Source organism: Podarcis liolepis, assembly GCF_965112155.1.
Source record: "Podarcis liolepis genome assembly, chromosome: 2".
NCBI classification, from domain to species: domain Eukaryota; kingdom Metazoa; phylum Chordata; class Lepidosauria; order Squamata; family Lacertidae; genus Podarcis; species Podarcis liolepis.
The window spans coordinates 126,521,077-126,538,294 of record NC_139555.1 but is presented as its reverse complement, the minus strand read 5'-3'; the positions used below and the strand labels follow the sequence as shown (position 1 = coordinate 126,538,294).

Genomic DNA, 17,218 nt, shown 5'->3' with positions numbered 1-17,218 from the left:
ATATAAAACAAGGGGGAAATCGCAACCGTGCTTTAAAGCACAAACACATAAAAAAAACATTAAAATCACCTCAGCTTCCTTAACATCTGGGTCAACTTGTCTGAGCAAGAATATTTTCATCAGGTTCCAAAAAGAGAACAATGAAGAAGGCGCCTCTTGGTTTCCTTAGGCAGGGAGTTCCAAAGGAGAGAAAGGAGGGGAAAACACTCCCAGGGGCCCATATTTACATGTATTCATTCATTTTTAATATTTCTATACTTCAACTGTAGATTTCATGGAGGTTCACAATGTGATGGCGGAGGAGGAAGCAGTGCCATCAAGCTAACCCTAAGACAGGGAGGAAACGCTACAAAATCCGCAGACAAGAAGGGATTTCCTCAGAGGGAAAAAGACCCAGGCATCACCAACCGCAGGCAGGGTTGGTCTGCAGAAGAGAGGGAATGTAGGGGGTTGGACTAGATGACCCCTGAGGTCCCTCCAACTCCATGAGTCTTTGAGGAGGAAAAGGGCTTCAGAGCAGGAGCAGGCCTCATCCCAGATACCAGGGAGGAAATTTGGGAGAGGCCCTTTGATGATCTTAGGCTCTTGGGACCACGTGCCCTTGGCAGACTCTCCTTCCTCAAACGGTCCCATTTCAAGGCAAATGGGCCCTTTCACATTCACAGGACCTGCGGCTCTGTCTGCTGAGGGGGGCCCTGGCCTCCTGCCCCACAGCCTTGCCCTGGCAGCTCCCCTGGCCCCCCTCCCCACACGAGACTTGGCTGAAGGTTCTCCTTTGCTTCTGCCTTGAGATCCAGGAGAATGTTTGCTCTTTTGCTGAAAGAGGATCTGCAATAAAGATCCCATTCTCCCTTCTAGAGAAACCGTGACGACTGCAAGGTATAATATTGCACAGCAGGCTGGGCCTTGTCTGTCCGTCCCTGCGATGTCCCTGCACAAGCCTTGGCCCCAGAAGGGACGCCTCTCCCAAACCCCTCTCTGGGGGGTCATGTCCCTCCTGGAGCCTCTTGCCAGGGGCAGGAAGAGCTGGACGACTCTTTCGACTGGCATTCATTTCTGGAAGGAGGCATTTCTACAAGGCACACACAGAATAGGGGCAGAATAGGGGGGGGATTTCCAAAAGAAGGCACTTTGCCCTGGATTAAAGACAAGTCAATTGAAAACTCATGGACTTTTTTGGCGTTTAGAAGAAGAATAGTTTGGATTTGATATCCCGCCTTTCACTCCCCTTCAGGAGTCTCAAAGCGGCTCACATTCTCCTTTCCCTTCCTCCCCCACAACAAACACTCTGTGAGGTGAGTGGGGCTGAGAGACTTCAAGAAGTGTGACTGGCCCAAGGTCACCCAGCAGCTGTATGTGGAGGAGCGGAGATGCGAACCCGGTTCCCCAGATTACGAGACTACCGCTCTTAACCACTACACCACACTGGCTCTCAGTTTATTTGGGGCCTTGTCTAAAAAAAAAAAAGCACTGCAATTTTGGGCTTGTCCTGGTTTCTACTTTTTGAAATATGGCAACCCTAATTATTCTGGGCTCTGCTTGAACGGAAACTCTCCCTTTTAGAGCTCAGTCGGTAGAGCATGAGACTCTGAATCTATGGGTCGGGGGTTTGAGCCCCACTTTGGGCAAAATATTCCAGCATTGCAGGGGGCTGGACTAGATGACCCTCGTGGCCCCTTCCAACTCTGCAATTCTAGGATTCTACCATGTGTAGAGGAAAGATCGCCCTCTTGTGGGCAGTGGAGGAATGATGTAATGATGGTTGGTGGGAACTGTTCTTGAGTGTTGCCTTGTCACACACATGCAACACCACAACAGTCCTGTGAAAGGAAGGGGGAGCATTTCTGCAGGCTGATGTCCATCCATCCAGCTGCCCAGGCCCCAGCACCTCCCCCTAAGAGTGAAGGGTCCCAGTCTGGAAATCCTCCCTTCCTGCTGGAGATGAGGCAGTGAGGGACTCCAGACAGACAGAGGCGTCCTTGCTCTGGAATTCCCTTGCCAGCAGGGAGACTTCAAAAGCCCCCCCCCCCATGCCTCCCCCTTCCCTCATTCAGTACGGAGACTTTTCATCTTGTGGTTGGGTCATTTCAAATCCACTTTTTCTCTCTCTCCCTGCAATTTTAAGCAATTGTGGGTCTTATGATCCCTGCAGGATATTAAGTGTTGTTCTAACCTCCCTATTGCAGGTGGAAAGAGGAATGTGGGGCTTGCTTATAATATCTTAGGGTGGCAGGATTAAGATTTGGGACTGGGACTTTCAGATTCAGAGCCACTTTTCGCATGAGATTTCTTCCAACTACTGGAGGAAAGTATGTCTGAGGTTTATGATTAAAAATATAATTATTACGGGTGAATTTAATGGAGTAATATCACTGGACTATGACAGAACACTGAGGGAAAGTATCTCAGAAGAAGGCAAAATACCAAATACTTTTTTGATATGGTTAAAACAATGGATCTACTAGATCAGGGGTCAGCAGACTTTTTCAGCAGGGGGCCAGTCCACTGTCCCTCAGACCTTGTTGGGGGCCGGACTATATTTCGGGGGGAAATGAGCGATTTTGGCCCGCCCGCAAAGAGGCCTGAAGATGTTTGGCTTTACCTGTCCCAGTTGCCGTCCCAGTAGCCCCAGTTGGGCTTCTCCAGGGCAGGTTGGAGGCTGCGTTGGCCGGAGAAGACAGAAGCAGCAGCCCCGGCGCAGCTTTCCAACTTTGCTGGAGTCTAGCCCTGCGGATGCTGGATTGATCAGAAAACGCGAGATGGGAGGCAAGCAATGAGGAAGGAAATCAGTGGCCAGAAGGTCTGATCATTTATTTGCTGCAACAAAGGTCTCAATCTCTAAGAAAAGCAAAAAAGAAAAATTCCAGAACAAAGGTGACATGAGTTTTTAATAGTTCCCACAACACATTTCTCAGTGGGTCATCAAAACATCACAGGTATGTCCCAGAAGAGGAGTGGTGTTGGGCAGAAATCTGTGATCCAGACATGCCCATGTCAATCACACCTTGTTTCAACATCCATCTAACACAAGGAAAAGAAAATATCCCCCCATCATCACGGAGGTCCACTTCCGAGGGTCTTCTGGCAGTTCCCTCACATTTACAGGGTACCAGGCAGAGGGCCTTCTCGGTAGTGGCACCCTCCCTGTGGAACACACGCCCCCATCAGATGTCAAAGAGATGTCTTTTGGAAGACCTCTGAAGGCAGCCCTGTTCAGGAGCAGGGCGGAGATCTCTCAGAACTGGAGGCTTTGCGCTGAGAGATCCCTGCCTCCACTCCTCCTTGCACACAAGTAGGAGCGGGAGTGGGAAGCTCCGCTGAGGAGCGGTCTGGCTGCCTTCAGGTGGTGCAGGGGCTCTCAGGTGCAGCTTCCGGGCTGCCTCCACCTTCCCCAACCCCAGCAACTATTCAGCCTGGCTGCCTTCACGGGGTTGCAGGGGCTCTGAGGCAGAGGGGGGGCTCCTTTCAAATTCTCCCTTGAGCGGAGTGCAGCCTCAAACCCCTCAACGGAAAGGGTGACGGAGCCTGTCCCTCCCCAGCTCAGCAGCCCCCATCCAGCTCCTCTTCCCGTGCAAGCAGCAACGCTGCCTAGCGGAGCAGCCCCATCCCATTCCTACTTGCCGCCCGGCCCGCCTTCCCTCACAAGGAAAACAGAAGTATGGCACTCAAAAGGGAAGTTATACTCAGAACAGAGCATGTTCGGCTTCCGAAAAAAGTTCCAAAACTGGAACACTCGTTTCTGGGTTTGAAGAGTTCAGGTTGCAAGCAGTTTGAGAACTAAGCTGTTTGAAAACTGAGGTACCACTGTATTTATTTTTCTCAATTACAACTGTCTTTTTCCCCTCCCCCAGTGGTGAAAATGAGAGTACTGTAGGGATCAGATGGGATTATCATGTGGAATTATAAAATATACATCAAGCCATCGCGTCCACGATGAAGACATTGTGTTGACTGGGTTTGATATATTGACGATAATTTCTGATTAAATCCCATAAGATTCTACATTCGTGCCCTTTTCCCTGTTGCCCATTTCTCCTGTCACGTACACAGCCCAGTTGCTTCTTGCTTCGCCAGGCAGGCATCCTGGGCCATAAAGATAGTGGGCAAGTTTCTTTGAAGTAGGCTTCTATATGGTAATCTTAGGATGTTAATCTTAGGGCCAGGAAACAGATCTCACATGAAGGGGATAATGATCCGCTGTCCTCCTGGCCACCCTCCTTATGACCTGCGGGGTTGCCAGATGCTCTTCTTTGTAGTTCTGTTCTTTGTTTACCCCAGAAATATTTGTGCTTAATTCGTTTTAGTAGCTTAACTTTCTCCCCACGTGGGTTTGCTGAAATCTGATTAGTTCTTACGAACACTCTGTAAAAAGTTATTTTGTGAATAAAACGGCCTGGGCCGGGGGCTGTGGGAATCGGACAAGCACAGAGAGAAACGATTATATGCACCCTTCCCAGAGTCTTGCTGTGTGTATTCTTTTTAATCAGAGTTCAATCCTTCCTTTACTTTGCAAACGCAACAAGTACCCCCTAAGCATTTTTTTTAAAGAAAAAAAGCACTGAGTTATACCATAACATTACAGATCAATGGAAAGACAATTTAATGAAGAATGTAAGGCAATAACTTTTATGAAGGATTATTTATTACAACAGTAGTCATAAAGAAGAAATGTGAAACAAAACAGAAAAAAATTAAATACAGTGGTGCCTCGCAAGACGAAATTAATTCGTTCCGCAAGTCTCTTCGTCTTGCGAGTTTTTCGTCTTGCGATGCACGGTTTCCCATAGGAATGCATTGAAAATCAATTAATGCGTTCCTAGGGAAACCGCCTTCAGACCAGGTCCGGGGACAGTCTGTCCCCCGACCTCTTCTGAAGGCTGGGGGGGGGGGACAAGGGCTTTTCTTCCCACTGTCAGCCTTCAGAAGGCTGTTCTGAAAGCTGGCGGTGGGAAGAAAAGCCCTTCTTCCCACCTCCCGCCCCGCAAGCTCCGGGGACAGGAGGGCTTTGCTGCCGACCGCCAGCATTTTAAAAGCCCCTGCTGTCCCGGGGCGAGTTTAAAATGCTGGCAGGCGGGAGCGAAGTCTCCGCTGCCCCGGGGAGATTTTAAAATGCTGGGGGTCGGCAGCGAACGCTTCGCTCCCGCCCGCCAGCATTTTAAGATTGCCCGGGGTAGCGGAGAAGTCTCCGCTGTCCCGGGAAGGCAGGCGGGGGGAGCAAAGACTTTTGCCCCCGCCTGCCTTCAGAAGAGGTCCAGGACCTCGTTCCGATGCTGGGCGGCGGGGTGAGAGGTTCCCGCCCCACCGCCCCGCTTCGGAGCAGCGTTCCGAAGCGGGGCGGCTGGGGCAGGTGTTCCCGCCCCCCCGCCCCGCTTCGGAGCAGCGTTCCGAAGCGGGGCGGCTGGGGCAGGTGTTCCCGCCCCCCGCCTCGCTTCGGAGCAGCGTTCCGAAGCCAGGCGGTGGGGGCAGGTGTTCCCTCCCCCCCGCCCGGCTTCGGAGCACCGGGAGAAGCGATCTCAACGCAGCCCCTAGCTTCAAAAGAGGTCCGGGGGCAGCGGGAAGCGCTTCCCGCTGTCCCCGGACCTGGGGCTGCGGGGAGAAGATCGCTTCTCCCCGCCGCCCCTTGCTTCAAAAGAGAAGACCCGCTGTCCCCGGGGCAAGCTTCGTTTTGCGAAGCAAGCCCATAGGGAAATTCGTCTTGCGAGGCAACTCTAAAACGAAAAAACCTTTCGTTTTGCGAGTTTTTCGTCTCGCGAGGCGTTCGTCTTGCGGGGTACCACTGTATACAGGTAGAATTGCCGCGTTATAGTAATAATAATAATTTATTATTTATACCCTGCCCATCTGGCTGGGCCACTCTGGGCGGCTTCCAACAAAATATTAGATTACAATAATGCATCAAACGTTAAAAGCTTCCCTAAACAGGGCTGCTTTCAGATGTCTTCTAAAAGTCTGGTGGTAGTTGTTCTCTTTGACATCTGGTGTGAGGGTGTTCCACAGGGCGGGTGCCACCACCAAGAAGGCCCTCTGCCTGGTTCCCTGTAACTTGCCTTCTCACAGGGAGACAACTGCCAGAAGGTCCTTGGCGCTGGACCTCGGTGTCTGGACAGAACCGACGAGGGTGGAGATGCTCCTTCAGGTATACTGGACCGAGGCCATTTAGGGCTTTAAAGTTCAGCACCAACGCTTTGAATTGTGCTCGGAAACCTACTGGGAGCCAATTTAGGCCTTTCAAGACCTGTGTTCTGTGGCCTCAGCGGCCGCTCCCAGTCACCAGTGCAGCTGCCGCATTCTGCATTAGTTGTAGTTTCCGGGTCACCTTCAAAGGTAGCCCCACACAGAGTGCATTGCAATAGTTGGCACTTTGTGATGAAAAAGTGGGTTTTGCGTTGCAGTTTGGGTACTCCGTCTCCAAAAGGTTCGCCATCACTGCCCTCAGAACATGTCCAGTCGCAAAGGTGGATTTGGAGGAAGCTGACCCTTAGCACTCTGGGTTGGGGACCTGCCTGAACCTCCTTCCCCATTATACACATCCTTACAGTTTCATTTTGGGGATAGCATTCTACACACACTTGTGTCACCATGGTTCCCGCCCCCCAGCACATTGCTTTGAGATGCTCTGGTACGGCCCCTTCTTCCCTGTGCCCCCTTCCCTCCTCATGCAAGACCACCAGTCTCAGCTCCACTTTGAGAAACTCTCCATTCCCAGATACAAACATTTCCAACTCCCTCCACCAAACACCAACACCAGCTCACTCTCAGTCCACCCTCATTCAGCAGCAACACTACAGATTCACATTAAATATTATATTATGCTTACTAATGTGAAATGTTACCTTCATTACTTTAAATAAATGTCTAGACCGCGTTACATACAAACAACAGAAGCTCACATACACTGCATGCAATTAAGACTGATTTCCTGTTATTGATGTGAAAGAAAGTGTCGACTCGGAGAGAAAAAGGTTCCACAGTCTAAAAAGTGTTGCATAATAACCAAATCAGGATCCACACTCCTTCTATTTAAACCCTTTCTCTTCTTTAATTGATGGCCTGTAGGTGTTTCCACTCTTACAGCTCTTACCCCTCGGAGTCTTTTGGTGGTTTGTAAGACTTCCACTACAACTGAACCTCTGTCCACTTCCCTAGGACTTATATTGTTACTCCCCTGTATGAGTTTGTTGATGTTTTGTAAGAACTCCACTTGTACTGAAGCTCCTTCCACACTCCATGCATTGAAATGATTTCTCCCCTATGTGAGTTCGTTGATGTTTTCTAAGATGTCTACTATCAGTGAAGCTCTTTCCACACTCCATGCATTGAAATGGTTTCTCTCCTGTGTGAGTCCGTTGATGAATTCTAAGGTTTCCACTAGTAGTGAAGCTCTTTCCACATTCCATGCATTCAAATGGTTTCTCTCCTGTGTGAGTCCGTTGATGAATTCTAAGGTGTCCACTCTGACTGAAGCTCTTTCCACACTCCATGCATTTAAATGGTTTCTCCCCTGTGTGATTCCGTTGATGAATTCTAAGGTATCCACTATCAGTGAAACTCTTTCCACACTCCATGCATTTAAATGGTTTCTCCCCTGTGTGAGTCCGTTGATGGATTCTAAGGTATCCACTACCAGTGAAACTCTTTCCACATTCCATGCATTTAAATGGTTTCTCCCCTGTGTGAGTCCGGAGATGAATTCTAAGGCTTCCGCTAGTAGTGAAGCTTTTTCCACACTCCACGCATTTAAATGAATTCTCCCCCGTGTTAGTCCGTTGATGAATTCTAAGGTGTCCACTATAAGTGAAGCTCTTTCCACACTCCATGCAATTAAATGGTTTCTCCCCTGTGTGAGTCCGGAGATGAATTCTAAGGCTTCCGCTAGTAGTGAAGCTCTTTCCACACTCCACGCATTTAAATGAATTCTCCCCCGTGTGAGTCCGTAGATGAATTCTAAGGTCTCCACTCCAACTGAAGCTCTTACCACACTCAATACATTTAAATGGTTTCTCCCCTGTGTGACTCCGTTGATGGATTCTAAGGTATCTACTCTGACTGAAGCGCTTTCCACACTCCATGCATTGAAATGGTTTCTCCCCCGTGTGACTCCGTTGATGAATTCTAAGTTTTCCACTCTCAGTGAAGCTCTTTCCACACTCCATGCATTGAAATGGTTTCTCCCCTGTGTGAGTCCGTTGATGAATTCTAAAGTGTCCACTCTGACTGAAGCTCTTTCCACACTCCATGCATTTAAATGGTTTCTCCCCTGTGTGAGTCCGTTGATGAATTCTAAGTTTTCCACTCTCAGTGAAGCTCTTTCCACACTCCATGCATTGAAATGGTTTCTCCCCTGTGTGAGTCCGTTGATGAATTCTAAAGTGTCCACTCTGACTGAACCTCTTTCCACACTCCATGCATTTAAATGGTTTATCCCCTGTGTGAGTCCGTTGATGAATTCTAAGGTCTCCACTCTGACTGAAGCTCTTTCCACACTCCATACATTTAAATGTTTTCTCCCCTGTGTGACTCCGTTGATGAATTCTAAGGTTTCCACTCTGACTGTAGCTCTTTCCACACACCGTACATTTAAATGGTTTCTCCCCTGTGTGAGTCCGTAGATGAATTCTAAGGTTTCCACTCTGACTGTAGCTCTTTCCACACTCCATGCATTTAAATGGTTTCTCCCCTGTGTGAGTCCGTTGATGAATTCTAAGGTGTCCACTAGTAGTGAAGCTCTTTCCACATTCCATGCATTGAAATGGTTTCTCTCCTGTGTGAGTCCGTTGATGAATTCTAAGGTCTCCACTCTGACTGAAGCTCTTTCCACACTGCATACATTTAAATGGTTTCTGCCCTGTGTGAGACCATTGATGTTTTCTAAGGTTTCCACTGTCGGTGAAGCTCCTTCCACACTCCATACTTTCAAATTGTTTATGTTCTTTGTTTTCACACTCCATGCATTTAAATGGTTTCTTCGTTATTCCCATTAGACATGGCCCACCAGAATTCTGATTGGCTTCTCTATTGTCTTCTTTCAATAGGGAGGGGTAGGGAGAAAATCCTTTTTGTTTTCTAGGAAGAGAACAAAGGACTATTACACATCAATTAGCACCTGCTCTTATTTTAACGTGTTGTCCTCCATACGTTCCAAATTTTTAGGAAAGGCAAATGAAATAATGTAAAATAATGGTCATGCACCACCAGCCTTTTATAACCCTTAATTATTGTTAATGGAGCAGCATTATCTTAGAATACGGTTGAACTGTGGGCTTTACGTTTTATAAAAAGTGGTTTCTCACAGGAAAGGGAGCTGCTGTATGTTCCAATATTCCTCAGGGTCCTAAGTTCATCATGATGTTCTTCATCTTCTGCACTATAATCCTCCACCCCTTGGGCCACATTTTGTCCCCTTCGACCTCTAGATGTTTATTAATCACCTGCACAGTCCCTTTGGCCTCAGGATGTCCATACTGACCATTTTGGAAGACCCATATGTAAGTCTAGTGACAAGGCTTTGTGCTTGTGGTCGGTTGAAGGAGTGCTCAGTTGGTGAATGTTCTTGGGGCTGGACCTCCATCTCTCAGCTTTGCATTATTGAATGGAGAGAGCTGGAGATGCAGAAGGAAAGCAGCTGGAGCCTGACTGCTGGGAAGGCCAGACTGAGACACCCACCCCAATTATGATTTATACTAATTATATGCCGCCATGTCTCGCACCCGCCTCCTGACACTGGCTTATCTTAGCAGAGATTCCCTGTTCAGGCCTCTCTCACTGTTCTTCCTCCTTGGCCGTGGGTGGCCAAGGGCTTCTGGATATTCTAGCTCTGCTCCAACTGGGAATTATTTATTACATTTGTATACCTCTCTTCATCTGAAGATCACAAGATAAAAATATGTGTGACACTGAAAAAGGTGAGTATTAAAGGTGAATAATACCCATTGTCCCCTTCATGGATCACTTCCTTGCCGTGGCAAAGGGGCTCAAATAACTCAGAGAAGCTATGAACTATACCGAGCAGGGCACCCAAGATGGACAGGTCATGGTGGAGAGTTTTGACCAAACGTGATCCACCTGGAGGAACAACCGGCAAGCCACTCCAGTATACCTGCCAAGAAAACTCCATGGACAAAGACAACAGGCATATAAAAGTTATGACGCTGGAAGACGAGCCCCTCAGGTCAGAAGGCGTCCAACATGCTACTGAGGAAGAGCGGAGGGCAAGTACAAGTAGATTCAGAGCTGATGAAGCGGCTGGGCCAAAGCCGAAAGGACGCTCAGTTGCGGATATGCCTGGAAGTGAAAGCAAAGTCCAATGCTGTAAAGAAAAATATTGCATAGGAACCCGGAATGTAAGAACCATGAACCTGGGTAAGTTGGATGTGGTCAAAAATGAAGTGGCAAGATAAATATTGACATCCTGGGCATCAGTGAACTAAAATGGACGGCAATGGGCGAATTCAGTTCGGATGACCATCATATCTACTACTGTGGGCAAGAATCCCATAAAAGACATGGAGTGGCCCTCATAGTCAACAAAAGAGTGGCGAAAGCTGTACTGGGATGCAATCTCAAAAATGATAGAATGATCTCGATATGAATCCAAGGCAGAACTTTTAACATCACAGTAATCCAGGTTTATACACCAAGTACGGGTGCTGAAGAAACTGAAATCGACCAATTCTATGAAGACTTACAACACCTTATAGAAGTGACACCAAAGAAGGATGTTCTTCTCATTATAGGGGATTGGAATGCTAAAGTAGGGAATCAATAGATAAAAGGAATAACTGGCAAGTTTGGCCTTGGAGATCAAAACAAAGCAGGGCAAAGGCTAAGAGTTCTGTCAAGAGAACAAGCTGGACATCACAAACATGCTTTTCCAACAACACAAGAGACGACTCTACATATGGACAACACCAGATGGGCAGCATCGAAATCAGACTGATTATATTCTCTGCAGCCAAAGATGGAGAAGCTCTATACAGTCAGCAAAAACAAGACCTGGAGCTGACTGTGGCTCAGATCATCAGCTTCTTATAGCAAAATTCAAGCTTAAACTGAAGAAAGTAGGAAAAACCACTGGGCTGGTAAGATACAATCTAAGTCAAATCCCTTATGAATACACAGTGGAAGTGAGGAACAGGTTTAAGGATTTAGATTTGGTGTACAGAGTGCCTGAAGAACTATGGATGGAGGCTTGTAACATTATACAGGAGGCAGCAACTAAAACCATCCCAATGAAAAGGAAATGCAAGAAAGCAAAGTGGCTGTCCAACAAGGCCTTACAAATAGTGGGTGAGAGAAGGCAAGCAAAATGCGAGGGAGATAGTGAAAGATACAGGAAATTGAATGCAGATTTCCAAAGAATAGCAAGGAGAGACAAGAAGACCTTCTTAAACGAGCAATGCAAAGAAATAGAGGAAAACAACAGAATGGGAAGAACCAGAGATCTCTTCAAGAAAATTGGAGATATGAAAGGAACATTTCGTACAAAGATTACCATAATAAAGGACAAAAGTGGTAAGGACCTAACAGAAGCAGAAGACATCAAGAAGAGGTAGCAAGAATACACAGAGGAATTATACCAGAAAGATATGGATGGCTCGTACACCCCAGGTAGTGTGGTTGCTGACCTTGAGGCAGACATCATGGAGAGTGAAGTCAAATGGGCCTTAGAAAGCACTGCTAATAACAAGGCCAGTGGAAGTGATGATATTCCAGCTGAACTATTTAAAATTTTAAAAGATGATGCTGTTAAGGTGCTACACTCAATATGGCAGCAAGTTTAGAAAACTCAGCAGTGGCCAGAGGATTGGAGAAGATCAGTCTACATCCCAATCCCAAAGAAGGGCAGTGCCAAAGAATGCTCCAACTACCACACAATTGCACTCATTTCACACGCTAGCAAGGTTATGCTTAAAATTCTACAAGGTAGGCTCAAGCAGTATGTGGACCGAGAACTCCCAGAAGTGCAAGCTGGATTTAGAAGAGGCAGAGGAACCAGAGACCAAATTGCAAACATGCGCTGGATTATGGAGAAAGCTAGAGAGTTCCAGAAAGAAATCTACTTCTGCTTCATTGACTATGCAAAAGCCTTTGACTGTGTCAACCACAGCAAACTATGGCAAGTTCTTAAAGAAATGGGAGTGCCTGATCACCTCATCTGTCTCCTGAGAAATCTTTACGTGGGACAAGAAGCTACAGTTAGAACTGGATATGGAACAACTGATTGGTTCAAAATTGGGAAAGGAGTACGGCAAGGCTGTATATTGTCTCCCTGCTTATTTAACTTATATGCAGAATTCATCATGCGAAAGGCTGGGCTGGATGAATACCTAGCCGGAATTAAGATTGCCGGAAGAAATATCAACAACTTCAGATATGCAGATGACACAACCCTGATGGCAGAAAGTGAGGAGGAATTAAAGAACCTTTTATTGAGGGTGAAAGAGGAGAGCACAAAATATGGTCTGAAGCTCAACATCAAAAAAACGAAGACCATGGCCACTGGGCCCATCACCCCCTGGCAAACAGAAGGGCAAGAAATGGAGGCAGTGAGAGATTTTATTTTCTTGAGCTCCATGATCACTGCAGATGGTGACAGCAGCCACAAAATTAAAAGACGCCTGCTCCTTGGGAGAAAAGGAATGACAATCCTAGACAGCATCTTAAAAAGCACAGACATCACCTTGCCAACAAAGGTCCGTATAGTTAAAGCTCTGGTTTTCCCAGTAGTGATGTATGGAAGTGAGAGCTGGACCATAAAGAGGGCTGATCGCCGAAGAATGGATGCTTTTGAATTCTGGTGCTAGAGGAGACTCTTGAGAGTCCCATGGACTGAAAGAAGATCAAACCTCTCCATTCCTAAGGAAATCAGCCCTGAGTGCTCACTGGAAGGACAGATCCTGAAGCTGAGGCTCCAAGACTTTGGCCACCTCATGAGAAGAGAAGACTCCCTGGACTGGAAAAGACCCTGATGCTGGGAAAGATGGAGGGCGCAAGGAGAAGGAGACGACAGATGGTTGGACAGTGTTCTTGAAGCTACCAGCATAAGTTTGACCAAACTGCGGGAGGCAGTGGAAGACAGAAGTGCCTGGCGTTCTCTGGTTCAGGGGGTCACGAATAGTCGGACACAACTGAACGACTAAACAGCAACATCCATCCATTGTGGGAAAGAAAAGTAAGAAGATGAAACCAGTGGTGTGTCTACCTGAAGGTAATTAATAATAATAATAATAATAATAATAATAATAATAATAATAATAATAATGTGTAAAGAAGAAACCAATCTTCAAATCAGTTTCATATTCCCTGGCCAGGGATGATGGGAGTCTTATCTGGGGGGACAAATTTTTCCCACTTCCTCCCTCCACCCCCGAGGGACCCCTTTCCCCAGAGGACCCCTGGTCGGCTCAGCTTCCTGCCAAATCTCTCCCCATCCCAGGAGGGGGGGGAGGTCTTCATCCCGGCCTCTCTCGCCCCCATTAACCCTTCCATGGACTCATCAGTCTCTCTCCCCCCCCCCAATATATAGATATATTTCGCACCTCTTTTCCCTCCTCCTCTGCAGAGCTGCTCCTCTTCCGGGAATGTGGATCAGGCCCCTCCCCTCCCCCCTTACCCCCTCCAAACCTCCCTGCCTCTCTAGGAAGCGGAGCTCACTGATGGGGGGGGAATGAGTGGCCCCTCCCTCCCAGGAGAGACAAATTCTCCTCCTTCCAAACAAGCTCCGTTTTCCTGTTTCTCTCCTGAGAAAGTCCCGGGTTCAATCCCCGGAGGCAGCAGGGAAAGAGACCCCCCCCTTACTGGGAAAAAGCCCTCCGGGGCAGGCAGGTGACATCCCCCCTTCATCTCTTTTAATCCCTTGCCGGGAGAGGGGGGGTCCGGTCAGTTTCACACCCATTTCCCGATGGGGGGGGGAAGGCAGGGCCGAGGCGTAGGATGTCCCTGTTACAACAGCCCTGCAAAGTAGACCGGAGTTGCTACACACTTTTGGGACTTAGAGAGTAACTTAAAGCTAATGGGACCCCTGACCATTAGGTCCAGTCATGGCCGATTCTGGGGTTGCGGTTCTCATCTCACTTTATTTGCCGAGGGAGCCGGCGTACAGCTTCTGGATCATGTGGCCAGCAGGACTAAGCCACTTCTGGCGAACCAGAGCAGCGCACGGAAACGCCGTTTACCTTCCCGCTGGAGTGGTACCTATTTATCTACTTGCACTTGCACGTGCTTTCGAACTGCTAGGTTGGCAGGAGCAGGGACCGAGCAAGGGGAGCTCACCCTGTCACGGGGATTCGAACCTTCTGATCAGCAAGCCCTAGGCTCTGTGGTTTAACCCGCAGTGCCACCCGCGTCCCTGGACAGTAACTTACGGCAACCATAAAGGGCAGTCCAGTGTGTCATTACGGGGGCCTCTTTTAAATAGGGGCTGGTGTTTGAACTTGGGCTTTGCTAATGTTACGGAATTGGTGGGGGGGCACTTGTGTGAGAGCAGGTTTCTTTGGCCGTGTCCCCCTTCCTTGGTTGCCCCTTCTGCTTTCCCATGGCATGTCCAGCCGAATTCGACTATGGCGTGTGGTACATATCTCCGCCTCCAGACGGATGGAGCCAGGCAGCTTTCTGGGTCATGTGCCCAACTTTTCATGAGCCGATATTAAATCCCAAAAGAACTACAGCTGCTTGTTACAAAGGGTGGGGGCCGATTCGGGTAGGTTAATGATATTAACTCTTTCCATGCTCATTTCTGATGCTCAGAAGCAGGTGACCCTTTCCTAGACCTTCCTGATGACATTCTCAGTCTGACACACAGCATTTACACAGAAACACGGATCAAACACGAAAAACCCTTTACATAACTCCCTTTCTAAAATTCAAGGAGACCATCTTATAACATATTCCCGCTATAACACACAAGTTCTAATTAAATTCTAATATTTACTATGCCTAAACATCAAGCACCACAGACCTATAATAATAATAATAATAATAATAATAATAATAATAATAATAATAATAATAATTTATTATTTATACCCTGCCCATCTGGCTGAGTTTCCTCAATCACTCCCCAATCGAGTGTTAAAAACAGTAAAGCATGAAATATTAACAACTTCCCTAAACAGGGCTGCCTTCAGATGTCTTTTAAAAGTAAGATAGCTGCTTAATTTCTTGACATCTGATGGGAGGGCGTTCCACAGGGCAATGGTCTGGTCCCCTGTAACCTCACTTCTCGCAGGGAGGGAACCGCCAGAAGGCCCTTGGAGCTGGACCTCAGTGTCCAGGTTGAACGATGGGAGTGGAGACGCTCCTTCAGGTATACAGGACTGAGGCCATTTAGGGCTTGAAAGGTCAGCACCAACACTTTGAATTGTGCTCAGAAACGTACTCAAATATTCCTCTGCAGGAAAGGAGGCAAATGGAAGCCTTCCCATTGTCTTTGTGCTTACAAATACTGCCTTAAGGAGGGATGAACAGGGTGGGCCTGTGACCTGGATTCAGGAACTAAAGTATTTACCATCACAAAAGAATGCCCAGGCTGCCCAGATAATGCAGTTAGTGACCATTAACAGGTATCCTTGGGGACAGGTTTTCTGCTGTAGACCGCCTCCTGTGATGTATTCCTGCTGTAGACAGTCTCCTTCTGTATGATATTTGGGGGGGGTGGTCTTGGGTGGGCAATTGCAAAAGACTATATAAGGCCTTGCACACCTCCCTCCTGGTTGTAGTGAGGGGGGGGGACACTGTTGCAATAAAGATCAGGCTTACTAGCCGCTTTGCTTCTCCATATACTCTGGTTGGCCTCTGTTATTTTCTCCTACCTATATGGAACCCACTTAAGGACTATATGGGCTCTTGGATACCCCATAAGGGGAAAGGAACAGGTTTTTTCTTATAACAAAGGTCGTAAGAATATGTTTGGTTGGCATGCTTATTTATGGCAGGATGAAACTAAAACAAGAGCTCTATGAATCAAGTTATTCAGAAAATCATTTTTACAGTATGGGATAAATATAATAATCTTTTGGAAAGAAAAACACCTCTTTGGCTCCAACCCACAAAAGCAACAGCTTTTTAAAAAATGCAATACGGAAGAAGCAATGGGTAACTTACAGAGATCTTTCGGACTTTTCGGAAGAAAAAATAAAACTGAATAAACAGGATGAGGTGGGAGGTGTGATGGCGGATTGGTTTCAATACCATCAAATCATCTTGTTTGGACAAGATAAAGGGAGAGGTTTTTGGACTGAAAGTTCACAGTTTGAAAGAGATATTATTGCAAGGAAAGAGAAAGTGTTTCCCAAATTTCAGGTAGAAGACTGTCCAATCTGAAGAAGTGTGCATGCACACGAAAGCTTATCCCCAGAACAAGCTCAGCTGGTCTCTTGGGGACCCAGCCAGGCGCCCCACGACCCCAGGGATTCCTGCCAGGGGCAAACCGGGAGAATGGGGGGCCTCAGCCCCACCCCCAGCCCTGCTTGGGCTCCTCCTTCCCCTTCCCGCCAGGGCAGCTGAGCATCTCTCGGCCCCCCAGGAAAGAGAAAGGGGAGTCTGGCGGGGCTGCTGCTGCTGCTGCCCAGGAGATCTTGCAGGTCTTGGGTCCCCCCTTCCCCCCCCTGGGTCGGGGCCTGGATCGGGGCCCCTGTCGACGGGCCCCAGGGAGGGCGCTTTCCTTAGGGGGGGGTATCTTCCTCCCCCTCTCATTCCCCCCACCTCTATCCCCCCCCTTCTCTCCCCCTTTACCTCTTGGTCCTCCGCCTCCCTGGCTCCGGATTAGTCCGCTTTCCTTGTCTGCAATAGAAAGGGCGGCGGGGGGGTTTCTCCACTGACGCCCCTCCTCCCCTTTCCTGGAAACTTCCGGCGCATTTCGCGGCGACACTTCCGGTTCCTTTTGGGATTCGCTTGCCCCTAGAGCTACGTCTATAGAGTATCCCCTCCCTGTGTTGGGATGGGAAGAGGACGGGACGGCGCTGCCTCGGGGGTTCCATGGGGGCCTGGCCCCCCTCCTTCCTCCTCCCCACAGCAGGGGGCGAGATGGCGGCCAGGGGGGGGCATCATATCTGGGGGGGACCTGGGTTTGCGGGGAGAGAAGGAGGTGGTTCTCAATCTGCAAAGAGGGAGGCTGGGAGGGAAGAGGATGAGTGAGGAGGAGGGAAGGGCTGCCCCTCCCCCTGTGGGTCAGGAGAGTGGGGGAGGGGCTGAGTGAGGAGGAGGGAAGGGCTGCCCCTCC

The 17,218-nt window shown here is 48.3% G+C and overlaps 3 protein-coding genes and 1 long non-coding RNA gene across 7 annotated transcripts in view; 1 reads left to right on the top strand and 3 right to left on the bottom strand.

Annotated features, from left to right (window-relative positions):
• LOC310702107 overlaps positions 1–17,218 on the bottom strand; it is a 281,230-nt gene that overhangs the window by 2,754 nt on the left and 261,258 nt on the right. The gene's annotated exons all lie outside the window — the stretch shown is intronic.
• The window catches only part of LOC310701896 (mamu class II histocompatibility antigen, DR alpha chain-like), a 115,434-nt gene that overhangs the window by 20,450 nt on the left and 77,766 nt on the right, over positions 1–17,218 (bottom strand). The window lies entirely within an intron of this gene.
• LOC310701389 (uncharacterized protein) overlaps positions 1–17,218 on the top strand; it is a 171,060-nt gene that overhangs the window by 127,010 nt on the left and 26,832 nt on the right. The gene's annotated exons all lie outside the window — the stretch shown is intronic.
• Positions 5,538–17,186, bottom strand: LOC310701246 (uncharacterized protein). 4 transcript variants are annotated; one of them, XM_083491836.1, is made up of 2 exons: positions 16,732–17,186; positions 5,538–9,063 (listed from the first exon to the last, which is right to left on the bottom strand). In XM_083491836.1, the coding sequence occupies exons 1-2, from the start codon at positions 16,974–16,976 to the stop codon at positions 7,158–7,160; spliced, it is 2,151 nt and encodes a 716-aa protein (XP_083347962.1). In that variant the 5' UTR covers positions 16,977–17,186; the 3' UTR covers positions 5,538–7,157. The 4 variants fall into 4 exon arrangements, with proteins under 4 accessions (XP_083347962.1, XP_083347963.1, XP_083347964.1 ...); XM_083491837.1 differs by having other exon boundaries at positions 5,538–10,281; positions 16,732–16,795; XM_083491838.1 differs by having other exon boundaries at positions 5,538–9,082; positions 16,732–16,794.